The 23,146-nt window shown below is 34.0% G+C and overlaps 2 protein-coding genes and 1 non-coding gene across 3 annotated transcripts; 2 read left to right on the forward strand and 1 right to left on the reverse strand.

Moving 5' to 3' along the window:
• The first annotated feature begins 1,652 nt into the window (after positions 1-1,652).
• On the forward strand, positions 1,653-7,131 carry LOC147390066 (cellulose synthase-like protein E6). Its single transcript, XM_086458563.1, has 8 exons — positions 1,653-1,950; positions 2,191-2,509; positions 3,323-3,463; positions 3,558-3,689; positions 4,523-4,735; positions 4,844-5,068; positions 5,484-5,831; positions 6,482-7,131. The coding sequence occupies exons 1-8, from the start codon at positions 1,661-1,663 to the stop codon at positions 7,025-7,027; spliced, it is 2,214 nt and encodes a 737-aa protein (XP_086314689.1). The 5' UTR covers positions 1,653-1,660; the 3' UTR covers positions 7,028-7,131.
• Positions 7,132-8,767: 1,636 nt separating this feature from the next.
• LOC147390067 (RNase MRP) lies at positions 8,768-9,024 on the reverse strand. The gene has a single exon (XR_015170349.1).
• Positions 9,025-16,192: 7,168 nt separating this feature from the next.
• Positions 16,193-21,824, forward strand: LOC147390068 (cellulose synthase-like protein E6). The gene is made up of 8 exons (XM_086458564.1): positions 16,193-16,523; positions 16,769-17,087; positions 17,913-18,053; positions 18,147-18,278; positions 19,116-19,328; positions 19,443-19,667; positions 20,088-20,435; positions 21,123-21,824. The coding sequence occupies exons 1-8, from the start codon at positions 16,237-16,239 to the stop codon at positions 21,666-21,668; spliced, it is 2,211 nt and encodes a 736-aa protein (XP_086314690.1). The 5' UTR covers positions 16,193-16,236; the 3' UTR covers positions 21,669-21,824.
• Positions 21,825-23,146: the final 1,322 nt, after the last annotated feature.

Genomic DNA, 23,146 nt, shown 5'->3' on the forward strand with positions numbered 1-23,146 from the left:
GTTTATTTCTTTAAGTCCAAAGATTTTTCAATAATACCCCTCGAATTTTACTATTATTTTTTTAAACCCCTTTAACTCACTTTATTATTTTTCCTCTTCTCCTCCATTCTTAATAAAAACTTCTTTTAACTTTATCATTTTTTTCCTCTCGTTTATTTCTTTAAGTCCAAAGATTTTTTAATAATATCCTTTCAACTTCATTATTTGTTTTCTCTTTCTCTTCTAATATATTAAAAACATTATACTTTCTCTCATCTTATCACCTAGTAAAGTTGATGGATCTTATTTTGAAAGAGTCAAATCCTCTAAAATTGATTTAATTTTTATTATTATAGGTTTATCTTGAATTTAAATGTTCAATCACAAATCTTATTTTATATAAATCACAAATATTCAATTTATTATTATATATATAAAAAACTTAAAAATAAGTTGACACAATCGAGATTTTTTAGATTGATTCCAATTTTTTAGAAGTGTATATCATGGCTGATTAAGTATAATATTTTTTTTGGCTTAGGGCTTATCCAATTGTGTCAATTATTGGGCTACCAATCATCCCTGTTTTAACCCCACCGAAAATAGCAATAATTAAAATATTTAATCCATAAAGTGAGGAAGACAATGATACAACATTACAATGTTGAAGGGCTCTGACATCACAACTGTCGTCAATCACATTTCATGAATTTAAAATATAATAATATTTAATCCATTATATTAATATTTTGACAATAAAAAAGTACACCAAATCTAAGCTTATCGAAGTTGCCTTGTCAAACCTGCAACATTGGTTAGAAACCAACGACAAACTATTGGCGAAAGACGACAGTCTAAAGACGTATCTATAGATGGAATATTTGGGATTTTTGAGTTTTGAGTTTGACCCGTAATTTTTTTATTTTATTTTATTTTATTTTATTTTATTTTTAATTTTTATAAAATATAAAAAGTATTTTAAAATATTTTTTTAAATAATTAAAGATTAAAATTTTAATTTTAGAAAGAAATAATATTTCCTTATTGAATTAGTAAAGAAAATTTCCTAACTGCATTATCTTGTGACATTCAAAAACACTATTAAATGCTAATGAAATGTAGAAAATAAAATTATAAAAATGTTCGATTTTTTTTTTCAATGGTGGAAATATAATTTATTTGTTTTACTTAAGATTAGAATTTTACAAAACGAGTTACATGGTCCAGGTTATTTATTTAATAAATGTGTTGGGTTCGAGCTAAAATTTTTTACACGATTATTAAGTGGGTCAAGTTTGGATTTAATATTTTAGAATACCTTTCCTCAACACGACACGGCCTGAACCATTGCCAACCCTACAAACAACAATAAAATGAAATTTTCTTGAGCAATTTGGATATGATCGGTCAATTTTTTTTAAATATTTTGTATACCTCTGTTTTTATTTAAGTGATAAAATATCCATTTTAAAAATTAATGTTGAATATTTCGTTTTCAACCTCTTGGGTCTTGTCCAAAACCGTAATCCTTGACTTTTCTACCCGGTGAAACTTTAAATTATTTAGTCATATTGGGGTATATACTCGAACATCCAACAATTAAACAGGAGCTTTGTTATTCCTATATATACTTATATATAATTAAGAGAGACATAATGTGTATGTGTGAGAGAGAGAGAGAATGGTTAGAGGTGGTGGTGGTGGTAAGGGAGATGAGAATCTTCCTCTATTTGAAACAAAGCAAGTAAAGGGTCGGATAGGGTATCGGTTATTTTCGATTTCAATATTTGTTGGTATTTGTTTGATATGGGTTTACAGGGTGACTCACATACCCGAAAAAGGACAAGGAAGATGGGCTTGGATCTTACTATCTGGAGCGGAGTTATGGTTCAGTTTGTATTGGATCCCCACTCAATCCGCTCGCTGGAACCGAATCTATCGTCACACCTTCAAAGATAGGCTCTCTCAAAGGTACACTAATACATCTCTCTCACAGATATTTTTGTTGGAAGCCAATCTCGGCTACTTCTCTTTCCCGCTTTGGTGACAATAGCTTCTTAGTTGTTTACCAAACGTCAACACTCAAAAAGCGTTTTTGAGAATCAATTCTCACATGTGCAAGAAGCACTCTCCACAAATAATTTCCAAATGCTACTTTATATTTGTTTTTATTTATTTTCCTTTACAATATAATATCACTTGTTGGGACAGATATGAGAAGGAACTGCCGGGCGTGGACGTATTCGTATGTACAGCGGACCACACTGTAGAGCCACCCATGCTGGTGATCAACACTGTCTTGTCGGTAATGTCCTACAATTACCCACCGGAGAAGCTGAGTGTGTATCTCTCGGACGACGGTGGGTCAGATCTAGTGTTCTACGCACTCTTAGAAGCCTCTCGTTTCTCCAAGCATTGGATACCCTTTTGGAAGAAATTCAACATAGAGCCAAGATCTCCGGCGGCTTATTTTTCAGCAAAATCTGACGCACATGGTCCTGTTGATCCCAAGGAGTTGTCGTTTATCAAGGTATTGTCCTTATACGATTGTAATATAAGATACTAGTAATCGATGAGTCCAACTAGCCTTACTAAGTTAGTAAGGATTTTACCCTTGCTAAGGCTCACCTTGTGGCATCAAGGACCAAGGTCAAGGTGGGCATGTCAGCTGTTTAAGAACACATGGTAACTCACCACAACCAAAACACACCGATATTTACTAAAGAGTTGTGATAATATGACTCTCTGACGTGGACAAGTTCAGGAACCGTAGATCTGTACGCATTGGGATGCACGATTATACTTCCCCATAAAAAAGTGTATCCCGAGAAACCCAAGTATCCCAAGGCGTACAGAAGTCCACGGGGAGTCGATTGAATATGCCACCTGGCGAGTCGTATTATCAGGACTCTTTACTAAATTATCCTAAAGTATAAAAATAGTTCTGGGCTGAAGCTCACTGTATGGGCAGAAACGGCTTGGGCTTGGTTTTGACATGCAGCCCAGCCCGTTTCTATTTCATACCATCCAGGCCCAGTCTTGGCCCATTTGCATCCCTACTCCTATGTTGAATAATCACAGTATGATAATATGATTAATTTGCGCTTACACAATCTATAGAATTCTGATATAAATCTAACCAATTCTTGTTCTCCAAATGTTAGATTTACATGTTTCTTAATTTGGTATAATGTATTGCTCAGTTGGAGAAACTACTGGAAATAGAACAATGTACCAATTTTCTCTAAGACTAAATCTTGTAAATATGTAATCCATCTTTTCTATACTTGAACAACAATGTGAGTTTAAAGACTAGTGTTTTTTTTCTCTCTTTATTTTCTAGAAATTGTACAAAGAAATGGAGCATCGGATTGAAACTGCAACCAAATTGGGTAGGATTTCTGAAGATATTCGAACAGAACATAAAGGATTTTCGGAATGGGCTTTGGTTTCATCACAACGTGATCATCAAACAATTCTTCAGGTAACCAACTATTTCTACTTTTTAAAAAGAAAAATTTACTTAGGCATTTTCATTAAAATGTTTATATTTAATTTCTTTTCTTTTGTTTTCTTAGATATTAATCGATGGAAGAGACCCACGTGCGGTGGATGTTGATGGATGTGCATTGCCGACTTTGGTATATTTGGCACGTGAGAAGAGACCCAAACACCCACATAACTTCAAAGCTGGAGCTATGAATGCATTGGTAACTTGCACAGATAATACATATTGTACATGCATGGCTTTTAAACTTGGTTTGACGTCTCATCTTGTTCAAGGACGAGTCAATTCGTTAGAGATCATATAAACTGTTTAACTTGGTTTAAAATTATTTACTAATATATTATTTATATGAAAAAATTATAATTTTTTATATAATAAGGTGGATTAGAAGATTGGTTCAAATCTTATTGGATTGAACATCATCAGATCAAACTATTTGACCCAAATCCAATTCAACATACAAAGATAGATTTGCTCATGTACATTGTATAATTAGCCAAAGTATAAGATAAAATTGATATATTTTATCATATTTTTGGATCATATATGGGATTGGGAGACAGTTGATCCAAATAAGTTGTCAAATTAGTATAGGATCGAGTCCTTATAGAACCCCAAATCCTCGATTCAGACCCTAATTAAGATTGAAATGGATTGGATTTTGGGTAGGATCCAATCCATTGACTACCCTAATATCTTAAGGTTAATTAATTTTACAAAAATGTTTAAGTAATTATCATTTAACCCAAAGAAGAATCAGCTCAGTTTCGAGTCGACTATTTAGTTTTTTGTATATAGAGAGTCTCTTTTATCTCTATTTATCGATGAGAACTTAAGAGTGTTCTAACGGTTCTTATTGTAAATTTAATTACTGTACATCCATTTGAGTTATTTATTAAGTCTTGATGTGGATTTCCTTCGATTGAAATAGATTTCTTTCTTGAAGAATTTTTCCCTAGATTTGTAATCAAGTTTCTTTACTACCCAAAAAAAAAAAAAATGCCAATTAACATGTTATCATCATCATTTGTGCAGATAAGGGTATCATCCAATATAAGCAATGGGAAGATAATCCTTAATTTGGACTGTGATATGTACTCCAACAACTCGGATTCGGTCAGAGACGCACTGTGTTTTTTAATGGATGAAGAACAAAGTAATGAGATTGCTTTCGTGCAGTTTCCTCAAAACTTTAATAACATCACCAAGAATGATGTTTATGGTGGTTCTTTGAGTGTAGTTAACGAGGTGGGTACTCTTAGAAACATGTTTCCAAACTAGAATTTTTTCTTACATTTTGTGTTAATTTGAAAAAAAATCTTTCTTTTTTCCTCTTTGGTGGTTTTTCTTTCAAAGGTGGAGTTTCATGGTTTGGATGGTTATGGAGGACCATTATATATTGGTACGGGTTGTTTTCATAGAAGAGAAATTCTTTGTGGGAGGAAGTACACTGATGACTACAAAAATGACTGGAAGGGAGATTTTGAAAGCAAAGGAAAAGAAACTGCGAGTGAATTAGAAGAGACATCAAAGATCCTTGCAAATTGTACCTATGAAGAGGGTACTCAATGGGGAAATCAGGTCTCTCTCTCTCTCTCTCACACACACACACACACATATGCACACAAACCCACCCCCACCAAGAAATGGTCATAACAATCACAACCTTAATTAGCACTTTGACTCAACAAGAATAGGCCCCTCCTATGTCCTGCACATTGCTTGTCTTCAGCCCATAAAACAGATGAACCCTTCGATCAACAAGTGTATGCAAGCACACACAAACGGGCGCACATGCATGGACACATTCACGTACACACAAATGCACATAAATGTAACAATGACGACCTCTAGCACTTTGACACAGCGAGGATAAGTCCATTTCACTTGCATCCACAACAGAACAATCCTTATTAGCGCTTCGTTGACCTCCACACACAAGCACAATGCACAATCTAATCCTCTTTCTAATGAAGTTTCACGACTGAATTTGGAGATGGGATTAAAGTATGGTTGTCCACTTGAGGATGTGATAACAGGGCTATCAATTCAAAGTTCAGGGTGGAAATCTATATATTTCAATCCTATAAGGAAGGCTTTCTTGGGTATTGCCCCTACAACATTGGCTCAGACACTTGTGCAACATAAGAGATGGTCTGAAGGTGCCCTTCAGATCTTATTATCCAAGTACAGTCCCCTAACATATGGTCGTGAGAAGATCGAGTTTGGACTAAAGATGGGATATTGTATCTACATGCTATGGGCTCCCACCAGCTTTCCTACATTATGCTACCTTGTTATTCCTCCCATTTGTCTCCTTCAGAGCATTTCCTTATTTCCAAGGGTACGATCTCCTCTCCCTCTCTACACGAAAATGCCTGCCAATTTTATCATGGACCTCGGGTCATGGAATATTCAATTTTAGCATTTTTGAATGTCAGGGCATGGAATAATATTCAATTACCTTGGGCCATGACCTTTACCAACATATACACATTCAATGCGGTTGCTCAATGATCATAAAATCTTTGTTTTTCAGACATTAAAAGATAATTTATGGGCTTTTATGCTAAAAAACCTGCAGTTATTAGTATTTCTCAATTCTCATGTATACAATGATGATAGAATCCTAGTTTGTTGTCATTTGAGAACAAAAAAAACTACTTCTTATAGATTTTTATGAAAAAAACTAAGGTATTAGAGGTTGCTAACATCTAATGTTTGTCTTGAATGTTAGGATTTCCAGTATATAAATATCACTAATGTTCGAATGACTTCAAAATTGACATCGATTCACACTTTGCTGACATGGATGTCTGTACAGAACCATAGTGAAAAGCATATACGGTTCTGTGCACACCTCCACGTCAGCAAAGTGTGAATCAATGTCAATTTTAAAGTCACTCCTGCACGACTCTATAAATATACATGCACATACATACACAAATCTTGCATCATTACACTGAAGCTGACAAGCTACCATCTTTCCATTAGATTTCAAGTCCATGGTTCCTACCCTTTGCATATGTGATCATTGCGAAATACACATATAGTTTATGTGAATTCCTCTGGTGTCGGGGCACAATCCGGGGCTGGTGGAACGAACAAAGGATGTGGATGTTTAAGAGAACAACTTCTTACCTCTTCGCTTTCTTTGACACTATGTTCAAACTATTAGGGTTTGCAAAGTCAGCATTTGATATCACTTCCAAGGTGACCGACCATGGCGTCTCCCAAAGATACGAGCAAGAAATCATGGAGTTTGGGATGTCATCGTCAATGTTTACCATAATTGCAACACTTGCCTTACTCAACCTTTTTAGTTTGGTTGGAGGAATCAAGAGAGTTATCATGAACATGGAAATTAGGCTATTGGAGTTATTTTTCTTACAAGTTGTTCTGTCTGGGCTTGTGGTTCTCATCAATATACCCGTGTACCAAGGGCTCTTCTTTCGCAAGGACAATGGTCGCTTACCCACCTCTCTCACATTTAAATCAATTGTTTTAGCTATACTGATATGTATTTTATCCTTGTACTAGCTCACGATTCAATAAGTTAAGTTTCTTTCAATAAGTAAACAATATTGTACTTACAATGTTGTGATATTGTAATCAATTGATTTAGTATTTCTTTTTACAAATACCACGTCACACTTTAATGCAAGATTTGATCAATATTATTTTCGTAATGAATCTCAAGGTATACACATTTATCCAAAAAACATATTGAAACTATATGTTTAAAGTATGATTTGGATTATCTATTTAACACAACAATTCAAGTTATATTGCAGAACTATTTATAGAAATTAAATTATTCTCAATAGTATATTATCATAATTTGCTAATACAGGGATTTTTTTATTATGGGGGGGAGTAAAAGAATGAGAAAAAGAAGTTGGTCTACCTCCATTGCACATGCTCATGGGGTAGTGTAGAACTGATGTAGTCTGTGGATAGTTAAGTTTTGTCTCGTCTTCTCATCTCCATTCCTATTTTCTTGCTATTAAAATACATAAGTCTGGAGCATATGGGGCCTATGATAGTAGTGTATCTTCTGCTAAGTTCCAACAAATCAAACGGGCCGAGTGACTTTTTACATAGAGGTGGCAATGGATCGGGTCAGCCCGTGTTGAGTAAAGGTATTATGAAAATTTATTAGGGCTTGACCAGTTTAAAGCCCAGCCCAACTGGCTCATTGACAATCCTACACAAGCTATTATAGTAAGCTTCACACAAGCATTAAAAAGAGAGCATTACTCAAAAGAAATATGTATGTTGCCGAATTCTGAACCAATCATCTTTATTTTTATTTTGGTATGTGTGTAGCTGCAGCCAATTGTACATTAGTTGATGATGGGCCTGGGTCAAAATGATGCTCAAGACTTTAAATAAAGAGGTAATATTTGATTGACCTTAGCCAAGTCAGATTCTCTCAATGACCTTGCAGATTCTTCTTTGTGGGCTTAAAAATATGACCACCAAGGGCCTTTCATTTCCAAGAGCAAAGCTTCAATTATTTTAGCCTTATAGGGATTTGCATGAAATAAATTGAACGTAGGCTCAACCAGATGATAGATGCCTATCATGGACCCATCACATTTGACGATTTTGGGTATGAATGTGTTGTCTGTTGATATGCAAGCGCTAACTGAGCCATCGACTTCCCTTCCTTCAAGTATACACTATCTGATACCATGGCCTAGTTATGGACCGGCCTTACTAACAAGAGATGGTTTGAATAAACCAACTTTTATCCTTCTTAAGTGACTATATAAATCACCCTCTCTTAGGCTCACTAACCCATCGATAAGTGCCATTAACTTATAAACAGATTCATGTTTAGGGTCTAGGGTTTATTAGGAGATAGGCTCTCCGGTTGACCATTTTCGGCCCTTAATTGAACCAGTGTGTCTATTCTCCGGTCTAGGGTTTAACCACTTAATTTTCTCTGATTTTTCATATTCTCGAATTATCAGTAATTTATTATTCGTTGTGAGAGCACACAACATCGTCGAGTTCGAAGTTACGTTCCAATTTAGAGTACCCTTTTGGATACGTGGGTTGTTGAATCCTGCAGAACGAACGCCTACAGACTGTGGTACCGTAGCAGGGGCGAATTTCGTTTTAGGACAGTGCTTTGTGCACGCCTCAACCATTTTCTTTTTAGGTAATATTTTTCTTTACATTCTATTTCGAAATTAAGATTTGTTTAAAACTTCTTCTCTCTTTGCCATAAGAAATCAGTATTCAGAAACAACAATCTAAAATAAAAATTGGGTAACCGTGATCGTAATCCCCGTTCTGTCAGTCCGAGAGGACTAAGCGAATAACTGTACACATTGGCCAATGGGAACTTCGGGGGGAAACCTAAGCTCCACACGTGTCTCTGCCCTCGCACACGAGGTGCGAACGATCTCTCCCCCAAAGTAAACTCGTTTCCGAGTCCACATCTCTACGAAAACCGGCCCGGGGACTTTCCTGGGCTAATCCATACCTGAGAGGTAGGAAGGCCCAATCGCTTCGTCACGATTACCTCATTTTTATTTTAGATTGTTGTTTCTGAATACTGATTTCTTATGGCAAAGAGAGAAGAAGTTTTAAACAAATCTTAATTTCGAAATAGAATGTAAAGAAAAATATTACCTAAAAAGAAAATGGTTGAGGCGTGCACAAAGCACTGTCCTAAAACGAAATTCGCCCCTGCTACGGTACCACAGTCTGTAGGCGTTCGTTCTGCAGGATTCAACAACCCACGTATCCAAAAGGGTACTCTAAATTGGAACGTAACTTCGAACTCGACGATGTTGTGTGCTCTCACAACGAATAATAAATTACTGATAATTCGAGAATATGAAAAATCAGAGAAAATTAAGTGGTTAAAATCGATTAAACAATTGATATAAATAAAAGAGGAAGTGACTGTTTAGAACAGTCACAAACTGGTTCCGAACAGGCACATTGTGCTGGTTCAGAATAGACACACTGGTTCAATTTAAATTTAAAAAACGTCTAGAATTTTTAATAAAAACGGACCTAGAAAATTAAAGCAAAAACGGGCCTATGCACGCACCCACGTGAGGTGTAAATCCGAGAATTTGCACCCCCCCTGCGCGCACGTATTAAGGTTTTCGGATCGGTGGATCCAAATTCCAATTAGAACCATGGGTTTTCCTCTTGGACCTCCGTGTGCGCGCGTGAGCCCGCCCACTACTTCTATCCACTTTAAAGCTATTAGAAGCACAACTACTTAAGAATTGCAAATCAATTCTTCTCCTAGTCGATGTGGGACTAAAATTTCTCAAGGCAAAATCAAAACATTCAACTAAACATAAAGCAATAAAGTAAAAAGCATAAAGCATAAAGTAAAAAGTATAAAGCAAACATGGGATTTAAATACCCTATGGTTAATAGATGATTTACCATATGGTTGCAATTAAATGAATATTAAAGGGTTTTCTAATTCAACCCTCTAAATTCCAACACGATCAAAACGGATTGTTTCCCTCATTTTGAGTTTGTGTTTATGTATTATTTCAAGGATACAAGCAAAACTAGATTCATCACCTAGTTTTTTTTTTTTTAGTATAGAAATCATATTCAACTATGGGCTCGGGTTAGGTCTGAACTTAGATCCTTGGTTCGATTGCCAAATTATAAGGTCACAAAATGTTAGGCACCAATTCAACCCAAAGATGAGTTGCTTTCTACTCATAAGGTCTATTATTTAGGTTTTGATCAATTTAATTTAACTAAACCTTGGAACCACCGTAAATAAATTAAGTCTTATTAACAGTTTTAGGTTCACCATGTAGAGGGAAAAAAAAAGTTATAGCCTATTACCCCCACACAAGGTAACCGATTACTGTTGGTTTTTCCTCCATGTGTCACACTCACATCCACAAGTCTTAGCAAGGTTGAGAGTCTGACTATATATATATATATACATCAAACGTTTATTCCCCCCACATAAGTAAAGATTGGCATTTAATTTTCCAACAAATCTCCGTGATCTTGGTGATCCAAATTCCAAAGGGAAAGCAAATGAGCAAACCCTAGAATTGGATCTGATGATCAACTAATAGGTAGGTTTCATTTCCCATATCTACAATACCAAGATCAAGACCTTTGAAATAATTTAAACTTTATTCATTAATCTCTCCTCCTTTCCAAAAATACCATTTCAATTTTATTTTTTTTCTCTCTTCTCTTTTTTTTTTTTAATAATACCTTGACAATTTTATTATCTTTTCTCTTTTACTTCCTTAACCCTAATGAGGATGATTGTTTCGTAGGCACGAGCAAACTTTTATTAATATTATTATTAATAAAATACAACGGTGAATTCAACTCTATTATAGTTTTGTGAGGAAAGAGTAAGATCCAAACAACTCTACTTTATCGTCTTTACTATTTTCCTCCATCAACTTTATTGTATGGAACTCTCCTCCCTCTTTATCAATAATATCCCTATAACTTTACTGTCTTTTATTTTTTATCTCTTTAACCCCAAAAAAAATGTTTGTGCCGTATACATGGGTAAACTCTACATGAGTTTTTTAAGAGCCAACGTGTGTGTGTGTGTGTGTGTATATATATATATATATATGGGTAGCGTTCAAGGGCAAACTTTTTGGCAAAACATTTTTTAAAACATGGGTTAGAGGTTTTGGAATGGGCTGATTTTTGGTGAGGATGATGAGTAGATCATCCTCACCAAAAATCAGCCCATTCCAAAACTTCTAACCCATGTTTACCAGTTGAAAAATTGTGGACCGTCCATTTTTTGTAAACTGTTTTTGATGGGGTTAGAAGTTTTGGAATGGGCTGATTTTTGGTGATGATGATCTCCTCACCATAGAGATCATCCTCACAAAAAATCAGCCCATTCCAAAACCTCTAACTCATGTTTTGAAAAATGTTTTGCCAAAAGTTTGCTAAAAAGTTGGCCATTGAACGCCCCCCTATATATATATCACAACGATGAATCGTACTTCAACTACAATTATGGGTTACAAATGTCTTACCCAACTATAGTAAAGTGGAATCCACACTACCCTTTTTTCTTTATCATTTTCAACTTTATTATCTTTCCTATCATTTCTCTCATTTTTAATAATATCCTTCCAATTTTACCATCTATCCTCTTTTACACTTTTTTTTAATAATACCTCTCAAACTTTATTATCTTTTCTTTTTTATCCCTTTAATTCACTTTATTTTTTTATTTTTCTCTCTTTTACCTTTTTAAATCCAAAGATTTTTCAATAATATCCCTCCAACTTCATTATTTTTTTTCGCTTTCTCTTCTAATATATTAAAAACATGATACCTTCTCTCATATCATCACCTAGTAAAGTTGATGGATCTTATTTTGGAAGAGTCAAATCCTCTAAAATTGATTTAATTTTTTTTTTATTATAAATTTATCTTGAATTTTAATATTCAATCACAAATCTTATTTTATATAAATCACAAATATTCAATTTATTATTTTATATATATAAAAAAAAAACTTAAAAATAAGTTGATACAATTGAGATTTTTTAGACTGATTTCCAATTTTTTAAGAGTGTATATCATGGATGATTAAGTATGATTTTTTTGGCTTAGGGCTTATCCAATTGTATCAATTATTGGGCTATCAATCATCCCTGTTTTTCCCCCCACCGAAACTAACAATAATTTACAATACTTAAAATATTTAATGTATAAAGTGAGGTAGACAATGTACAATATTACAATGTTGAAGGGCTTTGACATCACAACTGTCGTCAATTTGGCTTAATGGGGTTTTTTGGGAGTAAGCCTCCCAATCAGAATCGATCACATTCCATGAATTTAAAATATAATAATATTTAATCCATTATATTAATATTTTGACAATAAAAAAGTCCACCAACCTCCAAGTTGCCTTGTCAAAGCTTCAACATTTATTTGGAATCCAACGACCAACACGACAATCTAAGGACGTATCTATAGATAGATATTTGGGGGGTTTTGAGATTTCACCCATAATCCTCGAGACGCATATCATCTTATGCGTGTTTCGAGAAAATAATTAAAATAGTAAAATAAAATAAAACTGAAAAATAAAATAAATAGAAACTATCAATTTACAAACAATTAGGAGTGGCAATCTTGACATGATCAAGGAACACAATAAAAAAACGATACGAAATTAATAGGTTTGAGTCATAATGGTGTTGATTTGTTTAATACAATTGTTAAACGGGTCCTATCTAAGTTAGGAACATCAACCTCCTTAACCCATTTTGGCAAATTTAATTATCGTGTCTTTAACTTGTTGTTTTATTTTAAATTATGAATTGTAGGAGGTATTTCAAATATCACCAATTATTTAAGAATATTAAAAATTATTCCTTTTTTACTAGAATTTGATAGAATTTTTTTTATAGTATTTTTTTTTATATCAAATTTTATAAAATATAGAGAGTGTTTTAAAATATTTTTCAAATAATTAAGGATTAAAATTTTAATTTGGAAAAGAAACAACATTTCCTTATTGAGCTAGTAAAGAAAATTTCCTAATTGCATTATCTTGTGACATTCAAAAATACTATTCAATGTTACAGGGATGTAAAAGACAAAATTCTAAGAATGTTCGATTTTTTTTTTTCAATAGTAGAAATAGAATTTATTTGTTCTACTTAAGATTAGAATTTTACAAAACAAGTTACATGGGCTGGGTTAGGTTACCTATTTAATTATTGTGTTGGGTTTGGGTTAAACTTTAATACACGATTATTAAATGAATCGAGTTTGGGTTGGATAATTTTCAAAATACCTTTCATCAACACGATATGACCTTACCCATTGCTAACCTTACAAACAACAATAAAATGGAGAAATGTTTTTTAATTCACATTTGATTAATATAATCCACTAACTTAATATGGGGTACAAAATATAATCTCCTCTTAATTGTACATGAATCATCTCTAGGTAGTATAATAAGCTTAGATGGATTGATCTTCAAAAATCTCGAGGTTGATGATGAGGTTGAGAAAGTGCAACGTTGTCATCCCAAGTAGCAATTTCAACTTGACCCCACACTCTATTTAGATTTAAGATGAACACCAGAAAAAACTTTCTTTACTTACACATCACCACGTGGGCAAAGATGAAAAAGACTAGGATCATGATTTTAAATCTCGTCCAAATCTCAAATGAGATTTTGAAAATTTCAGTCAAATCAATAAAACTTGTTCAAGTCAAATGAGATTTTTTATATTTTAATTAAAATAATTAATTTTATTATCTAAATAAAATATGATTTAATGATTAAACATCTTCTAATTTAATTTATTTTATTTTATAAAAAAAATTATAATTATTTTTATATAAATATATATGAACCAATAATTGTAAAATGATTTATCTCATCCGAGACAAGTAGACTCGTCCAGGACAACTTGATATCGTTCATGAATGAGAAAAGACATTAAAATGGATTTTGAAATCATGATTAGGATGGTTCTTGAAATCCCCACCCCCTCAAGAAAAATTAATAGAACTTGACAAGATAGAGATCAATGCATATATTAAATGGAGAATATTTGCATTTATTTTATAGATTTTGTTAGGGTACATGTTAAAGTTCAATAAATACACATTGAAAATTAAAATATAAAGATATTGTGATAAAAAATAATTTTTTTAACATCATTTTTAGTACAAAATCAAATTTTCAAAATATATTTATTGCACTCTAGAGCCAATACACATTAACAATTCTTATTTTATCTAGAATCGTGCTGGGTGACACAAAGGGAGATACAAGAATGACAAAAATGCGTGGTATCATACACATTACTGTCGATGCTTTTTTGAGAGACATCACATCATTTTTATCATTTTTGTTGCATTCCAGCATTTTTTTTAAATTTATTTTATAGAAAAGTTTTTACCTAAAGATTTGGGGTCGGGTTGTTGAGTCAAACTTTTGATATGGAAAGTGAAATTATATCTACTTTTAATATCTTTATTTAGGCTTTATTATGCCTTTCTCTCACACTTTTAGCAACCTCAAGTTGAAAATTTCTCATCGACTTGCGTTGGACACACCCAAATCATCTCCGTCCAGTTTTGGCTAATATAGATTTATTTTTTTAAATAATAAAAAATAAATAAATCAATAGGTCAACATGACTAGCGTATGAGGTGACGTTAGTTATTGATTCGTGATAATCTCACATACCCACGTGGCGTAGTTAATCAATTGATGTCATAGATTCAGAAATCATAGGTATACTTTTCTCGGGATACAAAACTACTTTTCTCGTAAAATGGTGCAGTTTCCTAATCCGAGGAGAGTAGATCTACCATTCTCAAACCTGTTACGTCAGAGGTGTCAATTGAGTATGCCACGTGGGTAGGCAGATTATGACGACTCTGTCATTTCTTATTTTCTTCCTTTGAACTAATCCAAGCCCAAAGCTTGTGGGCCCAGACCCAATCTGATAATACATATCTTCCAAGATGTGCCAACAAAGCTGCGTCGTTCGATGACCGACTGCGCCTGCGTGGGGCCGTCAGCCGTGGACGGATTTGCGTGATTGTGTCATAAGTACGTCATTATAAAATATTTATAAAGGCAACCTGAAAATGAAACCCGACATTTTGATAACTACGCCAAGTAAACTTTATAGATTTTTTTTTCTCTCATTATAAAATATTGGAAAATTTTCTTAAAGAATATTTAGTAAATGTTTTTCCTTCTTAGTGGCCCATCATATAGTTGAATTCATAATTTTAATTATCGAACTCATCTCTATTTATTGTTGAATTTATCATTTTTTAAAATTATCGAACTCATCTCTATTTATTGTTGAATTTATCATTTTTTATTTATTGGCAAATTCAACACTGGTAAAACTCACTCATTTTAAATTTTTAAATTTTTTTTACTAAAATACTGACTAAAAACTTGAGAAATTGATTTATTTAAATGATTTTAACACAAAATAATTATTTTTGATGAATTTTCATTCAAAAATTAAGAAAAAAAATGAAAAAATCATTAATTTTTTATATATATTTTCAAAATATTTGAAAAAATTATTGAAAATGACTTATTCTTCTTTTTTAAATCCTTTCCGATTGAATGGAGTCTCTGAAACTCGATTGAGATATTAAAAATAAAAATTTATCACTACTTAGTTTTCAATTCACTTCTGACCATCATATGAAATGTAAATAACTTGTCCTCATTTCTTTGAAACAAGGGGCGTTTGCGATTCTGTCGATGCTTTAAATAGTTTTGCCTTCTCTTTATTATCATATCTCTAGAATCAATAATTTTTTATGAGGAATTACTAAATTCAATTACTTGCTGTTGTTATCTTCTAATTTTCTGTTGAGGTCTATCATGTAGAGGTAATTAAATTGAATGAATGATCGATTTCTAGATTTTGTCGTAAATCTAATCAAGTACTTTCAAATTTTGGATGAATGGATTCGAATAATTAGTGTATTCAATCATAAGAAACGTGAGAGATGAGGTGTAGGACCATTTCGAAAGAATTTTTTTATTAAATATCGTGTGAAGCAATCTTTGAAAACCTAAACCGTAATCCTTGACTTTTAAACAACGAATATCTCAAACATTCAACAGTCAAATAGGCGCTTTATTATTCCTATATATACTTATAAATAATTAAGAGAGACATAATGTGAGTGTGTTTGTGTGTGTGTGTGTGTGTGTGTGTGTGAGAGAGAGAGAGAGAATGGTTCGAGGTGGTGGTGGTAAGGGAGATGAGAATCTTCCTCTATTTGAAACAAAGCAAGTAAAGGGTCGGATTGGGTATCGGTTATTTTCGATTTCAATATTTGTTGGTATTTGTTTGATATGGGTTTACAGGGTGACTCACATACCCGAAAAAGAACAAGGAAGATGGGCTTGGATCTTACTATCTGGAGCGGAGTTATGGTTCAGTTTGTATTGGATCCTCACTCAATCCGTTCGCTGGAACCGCATCTATCGTCACACCTTCAAAGATAGGCTCTCTCAAAGGTACACTAATACATCTCTCTCACAAATATTTTAGTTGGAAGCCAATCTCGGGCGCTACTTCTCTTTCCCGCTTTTGTGACAATAGCTTCTTAGTTGTTTACCAAACGTCAACACTCAAAAAGCGTTTTTTAGAATCAATTCTCAAATGTGCAAGAAGCACTCTCCACAATGAATTTCCAAACGCTACTTTTATATTTGTTTTTACTTAGTTACATTATAATATCACTTGTTGGGACTTGGGACAGATATGAGAAGGAATTGCCGGGCGTGGACGTATTCGTATGTACAGCGGACCCTACTGTAGAGCCACCCATGCTGGTGATCAGCACTGTCTTGTCGGTAATGTCCTACAATTACCCACCGGAGAAGCTGAGTGTGTATCTCTCGGACGACGGTGGGTCAGATCTGGTGTTCTACGCACTTTTAGAAGCCTCTCGTTTCTCCAAGCATTGGATACCCTTTTGCAAGAAATTCAACATAGAGCCAAGATCTCCGGCGGCTTATTTTTCAGCAAAATCTGACGCACGTGGTCTTGTTGATTCCAAGGAGTTGTCGTTTATCAAGGTATTGTCCTTATACGATTGTAATATAAGATAGTAGTGATCCATGAGTCCAACTAGCCTTACTAAGTTAGTAAGGATTTTACCCTACTAAGGGTCGTAGGGCTCACCTGTGGCATCAAGGACCAAGGTCGAAGTGGGCATGTCAGCTGTTTAAGAACACATGGTAACTCACCACAACCAAAACACACCGATATTTACCAAAGAGTTGTGATAATATGACTCTCTGACGTGGATAAGTTCCGGAACCGTAGATCTGTTCACATTGGGAAACACGATTGCACTTTCCCATTAAAAAAAGTGTATCCCGAGAAAGCCATGTATCCCAAGGCGTACAGAAGTCCACGTCGGGGAGTCGATTGAATATGCCACCTGGCGAGTCGTATTATCAGGACTCTCTACTAAATTATCCTAAAGTATAAAAATAGTTCTGGGCTGAAGCTCACTGTATGGGCAGAAACGGCTTGGGCTTGGTTTTTACATGTAGCCCAGCCTGTTTCTTTCATACCATCTAGGCCCAGTCTTGGCCCATTTGCATCCCTACTCCTGTATTGAATAATCACAGTATGATAATATGATTAATTAGCGCTTACACGATTTACAGAATTCTGATATAAATCTAACCAATTCTTGTTCTCCAAATGTAAGATTTGCATGTTTCTTAATTTGGTATAATTTATTGCTCAGTTGGAGAAACTATAGGAAATAGAACAATGTACCGATTTTCTCTAAGACTAAATCTTGTAAATATGCAATCCATCTTTTCTATACTTGAACAACAATGTGAGTTTAAAGATTAATGTTTTTTTTTTTTTTCTTGATTTTCTAGAAATTGTTCGAAGAAATGGAGCATCGGATTGAAACTGCAACCAAATTGGGTAGGATTTCCAAAGATATTCAGACAGAACATAAAGGATTTTCCGAATGGGATTTGGTTTCATCGCAACGTGATCATCAAACAATTCTTCAGGTAACCAACTAATCCTACTTAAAAAACAAAAAATTTATGTAGGCTTTTTCGTTAAAATGTTTATATTTAATTTCTTTTCTTTTGTTTTCTTAGATATTAATCGATGGAAGAGATCCACGTGCGGTGGATGTTGATGGATGTGCACTGCCGACTTTGGTATATTTGGCACGTGAGAAGAGACCCAAACACCCACATAACTTCAAAGCTGGAGCTATGAATGCATTGGTAACGTGCACAGATAATACATATTGTACATGCATGGCTTTTTAACTTGGTTTGCCGTCTCGTCTTGTTCATGGACGAGTCAATTCGTTTGAGATCATATAAACTGTTTAACTTGGTTTACAATTATTTACTAATATATCATTTATATGAAAATAATTATAATTTTTTATATAATAAGGTAGATTAGAAGATTGGTTCAAATCTTATTGGATTGAACCTCATCAGATCAAACTATTTGACCCAAATCCAATTCAACATACAAAGATGGATTTGCTCATATACATCATATAATTAGCCAAAGTATAAGATAAAATTGATATATTTTAACATATTTTTGGATCATATATGGGATTGGGAGACAGTTGATCCAAATAAGTTGTCAAATTAGTATAGGATCGAGTCCTTATAGAACCCCAAATCCTCAACTCAGACCCTAATTAAGATTGAAATGGATTGGATTTTGGGTAGGATCCAATCCATTGACTACCCTAATATCTAGTTAAGGTTAATAAATTATACAAAAATGTTTAAGTAATTATCATTTAACCCAGAGAAGAATCAGCTCACTTTCGAGTCGACTATTTAGTTTTTTGTATATAGAGTCTCTTTTATCTCTATTCATCGAAGAGAACTGAAGAGTGTTCTAATGCTTCTTATTGTAAATTTAATTACTGTACATCCATTTGAGTTATTTTTATTAAGTCTTGATGTGGATTTCCTTGATTGAAATAGAATTCTTTCTTGAAGAATTTTTCCCTAGATTTGTAATCAAGTTTCTTTACTACCCAAAAAAAAAAAAAATTGTCAATTAACATGTTATTATCATCATTTGTGCAGATAAGGGTATCATCAAATATAAGCAATGGGAAGATAATCCTTAATGTGGACTGTGATATGTACTCCAACAACTCGGATTCGGTCAGAGACGCACTGTGTTTTTTAATGGATGAAGAACAAAGTAATGAGATTGCTTTCGTGCAGTTTCCTCAAAACTTTAATAACATCACCAAGAATGATATTTATGGTGGTTCTTTGAGTGTAATTGCCGAGGTGGGTACTCTTAGAAACATGTTTCCAAAATAGAATTTTTGTCTTACATTTTGTGTCAATTAGAAAATAAAAAAAATCTTTCTTTTTTCCTCTTTGGTGGTTTTTCTTATAAAGGTGGAGTTTCAAGGTTTGGATGGTTATGGAGGGCCATTATATATTGGTTCGGGTTGTTTTCATAGAAGAGAAATTCTTTGTGGGAGGAAGTACACTGAGGACTACAAATGTGACTGGAAGGGAGGTTTTGAAAGGAAAGGAGAAGAAACTGTGAGTGAATTAGAAGAGACATCGAAGATCCTTGCAAATTGTACCTATGAAGAGGGTACTCAATGGGGAAATCAGGTCTCTCTCTCTCTCTCTCTCTCACACACACATCCCCACACACACACCCCACCAAGATATGGCCATAGCAATTACAACCTTAATTAGCACTTTGAGTCAACAAGAATAGGCCCCTCCTACGTCCTGCACATTGCTTTTCTTCAGCCCATGAAACAGATGAACCCTTCGCTCAACAAGTGTATGCAAGCACACACAAACAGGTGCACATGCACGAACACACACAGACACATTGACGTACACACAAATGCACATAAATGTAACAATGATGACCTTTAGCACTTTGACACAGCGAGGATAAGTCCATTTCACTTGCCTCCACAGCAGAAAAATCTGTATTAGTGCTTCGTTGACCTCCACACACAAGCACAATGCACAATGTAATTCTCTTTCTAATGAAGTTTCACGCGACTGAATTTGCAGATGGGATTGAAGTATGGATGTCCAGTTGAAGATGTGATAACAGGGCTATCAATTCAAAGTTCAGGGTGGAAATCCGTATATTTCAATCCTATAAGGAAGGCTTTCTTGGGTATTGCCCCTACAACATTGGCTCAGACGCTTGTGCAACATAAGAGATGGTCTGAAGGTGACTTTCAGATCTTATTATCTAAGTACAGTCCCCTAACATATGGTCATGACAATATCAAGTCTGGACTAAAGATGGGATATTGTATCTACTTGCTATGGGCTCCCACCAGCTTTCCTACATTATGCTACCTTGTTATTCCACCCATTTGTCTCCTTCAGGGCGTTTCCTTATTTCCAAGGGTACGATCTCCTCTCCCTCTCTACACGCAAATGCATGCCAATTTTATCATGGACCTCGGGCTGTGGAATATTCAATAACCCCATGACATTAGCATTTTTTAATGTCAGGGCATGGAATAATATTCAATTACCTTGGGCCATGACCTTTACCAACATCTACACATTCAATGCAGTTATTCAATGATCATAAAATCTTTGTTTTTCAGACATTAAAAGAGAATTTATGGGCTTTTATGCCAAAAAAGCCTGCAGTTATTAGTATTTCTCAATTCTCATGTATATAAATATGATAGAATCCTAGTTTTTTGTCATTTGAGAACAAAAAAAACTACTTCTTATAGATTTTTATGAAAAAAACTAAGGTATTAGAGGTTGCTAACATCTAATGTTTGTCTTGAACGTTAGGATTTCCAGTATATAAATATCACTCATTTTCGAATGACTTCAAAATTGACATCGATTCACACTTTGCTGACATGGATGTGTGTACAGAAGAACCATATAAGCTTTTCATGGAGATACAAGTAAAAAGTGCATATGGTTTTGTGTGTACATCCATGTCAGCAAAGTGTGAATCGATGTCAATTATAAAGTCACTCCAGCACGACTCTATAAATATACATGTGCATACATACACAAATCTTGCATCATTACACTAAAGCTAACAAGCTACTATCTTTCCATTAGATTTCAAGTCCATGGTTCCTACCCTTTGCATATGTGATCATTGCCAAATACACATATAGTTTATGTGAATTCCTCTGGTGTCGGGGTACAATCCAGGGCTGGTGGAACGAACAAAGGATGTGGATGTTTAAGAGAACAACTTCGTACCTCTTCGCTTCCTTTGACACTATGTTCAAACTATTAGGGTTTGCAAAATCTGCATTTGATATCACTTCCAAGGTGACCGACCATGGCGTCTCCCAAAGATATGAGCAAGAAATCATGGAGTTTGGGATGTCATCGTCGATGTTTACCATAATTGCAACACTTGCCTTTCTCAACCTTTTTAGTTTGGTTGGAGGAATCAAGAGAGTTATCGTGAACATGGAAATTAGGCTCTTGGAGTTATTTTTCTTACAAGTTGTTCTGTCTGGTCTTGTGGTTCTCATCAATATACCTGTGTTCCAAGGGCTCTTCTTTCGCAAGGACAATGGCCGCTTGCCTGCCTCTCTCACATTTAAATCAATTGTTTTTACCATACTGATATGTATTTTATCCTTGTACTAGCTCACAATTCAATAAGTAAACAATATTGTACTTACAATGTTGTGATATTGTAATCAATAGATTTAGTATTCTTATCTAGCTAGTATCGTAGCCGAGCCCAAATCTTTGTGACGATGAGACTTCGATGATAATGATGACTTATGACTGATCTTAATGTGGGGAGTGCGAAAGAATATTATTTGATCAATTCTTTGATGATTTTACATGAAGCCTCATAGGGTACATATAACTCATTGAATTTGACATAATCATAAAGATTTGGGCTCGGCTACTAAACATAACTAGTTTCTCCATTCTACTATTCAAAGGCCAAGCCTTTCATCATTCAAAGTGGGTTCATATCTACATTTTACTAACTCCATCGACATCCGTTTAGGCCTTCTTCTTACTCTTTAAGGACCTTCAACTTGAATATTTCTTATGATTGAGAGTGTGATCAATTTTATTAAATATACCCCAATCTTCTTAATAGATTTTTTCTTCATTTTTGTCTATGGGAGTCAGTATTTTTCATTTTGTTGGCACATGATGCTTTTTGAGCACACAACATTCAGCTCCATAAAACATAATTAGTTTTCTTGTTATCTTATAGAAATTTTCTTTAAGTTTAACTGGTATGCGTATCTCATATATGTAACACTCCAAAACTACACCTCCACTTTAATCATCTAGATTTAATTCTATGGGATTTATCAAATTTTATTTGGACAAATCTTATAGTTATGACTCTTACTTGGCACCAAAAATTTCCTTTTACAAATACCCCATCCCACTTTGATGCAAGACTTGATCAAAATTATTTTTGTCGTGAATCTCAAGGTATACACATTTATCCAAAAAACATATTGAAACTATTATGATTTGGATTATCTATTTAACACAACAATTCAAGTTATATTGCAGAACTATTTATATAAATTAAATTATTCTCAATAGTATATTATCATAATTTGCTAATACAGGGATTTTATTTATTTTTTATTATTTTTATTTTTTATTATTATTATTATTTGTGTGTGTGTGTGTGTGTGTGTGTGTGTGTGGTGGGGGGGGCGGGGGGGGGGGAGTAAAATAATGAGAAAAAGAATTTGGTCTACCTCCATTGCACATGGTCATGTGTATATCCCAAGATTATTAATATGCCATTTCTCATCTCCATTCCTATTTTCTTGCTATTAAAATACATAAGTCTGGAGCATGTGGGGCCTATGATTAGGAGTATATCTTATGCTAAGTTCCAACAAATCAGAATATATACTTGTTCTACCTCCATTGCAGGTGGTTATGGGCATCAGGACAGTAAAAATACGATACGGAAATAGTTCGAGAATAATTCGGATTCAACAATTTTTAAAACTTTCAAAAATTTAGATATATATAACATATGATATGACCTAATAATTATAATCTACGAATCAAATTATTAATACTTAAATTCAAAATATCTTAAGTAAACAAATAAACAATCCACAACACAT

This window comes from Akebia trifoliata, chromosome 11 (genome assembly GCF_017979445.1).
Source record: "Akebia trifoliata isolate Shusen 1 chromosome 11, ASM1797944v1, whole genome shotgun sequence".
Taxonomy (NCBI): Eukaryota; Viridiplantae; Streptophyta; class Magnoliopsida; order Ranunculales; family Lardizabalaceae; genus Akebia; species Akebia trifoliata.

Coding starts and splice junctions, on each gene's coding strand:
- LOC147390066 (XM_086458563.1), top strand. CDS start 1,661: ATGGTTAGAGGTGGTGGTGGTGGTAAGGGAGATGAGAATCTTCCTCTA. Junction 3,690..4,522: donor CTGGAGCTATGAATGCATTG/GTAACTTGCACA, acceptor TCATTTGTGCAG/ATAAGGGTATCATCCAATAT. Junction 4,736..4,843: donor CTTTGAGTGTAGTTAACGAG/GTGGGTACTCTT, acceptor TTTCTTTCAAAG/GTGGAGTTTCATGGTTTGGA.
- LOC147390068 (XM_086458564.1), top strand. CDS start 16,237: ATGGTTCGAGGTGGTGGTGGTAAGGGAGATGAGAATCTTCCTCTATTT. Junction 16,524..16,768: donor AAAGATAGGCTCTCTCAAAG/GTACACTAATAC, acceptor GACTTGGGACAG/ATATGAGAAGGAATTGCCGG. Junction 17,088..17,912: donor AGGAGTTGTCGTTTATCAAG/GTATTGTCCTTA, acceptor TTGATTTTCTAG/AAATTGTTCGAAGAAATGGA.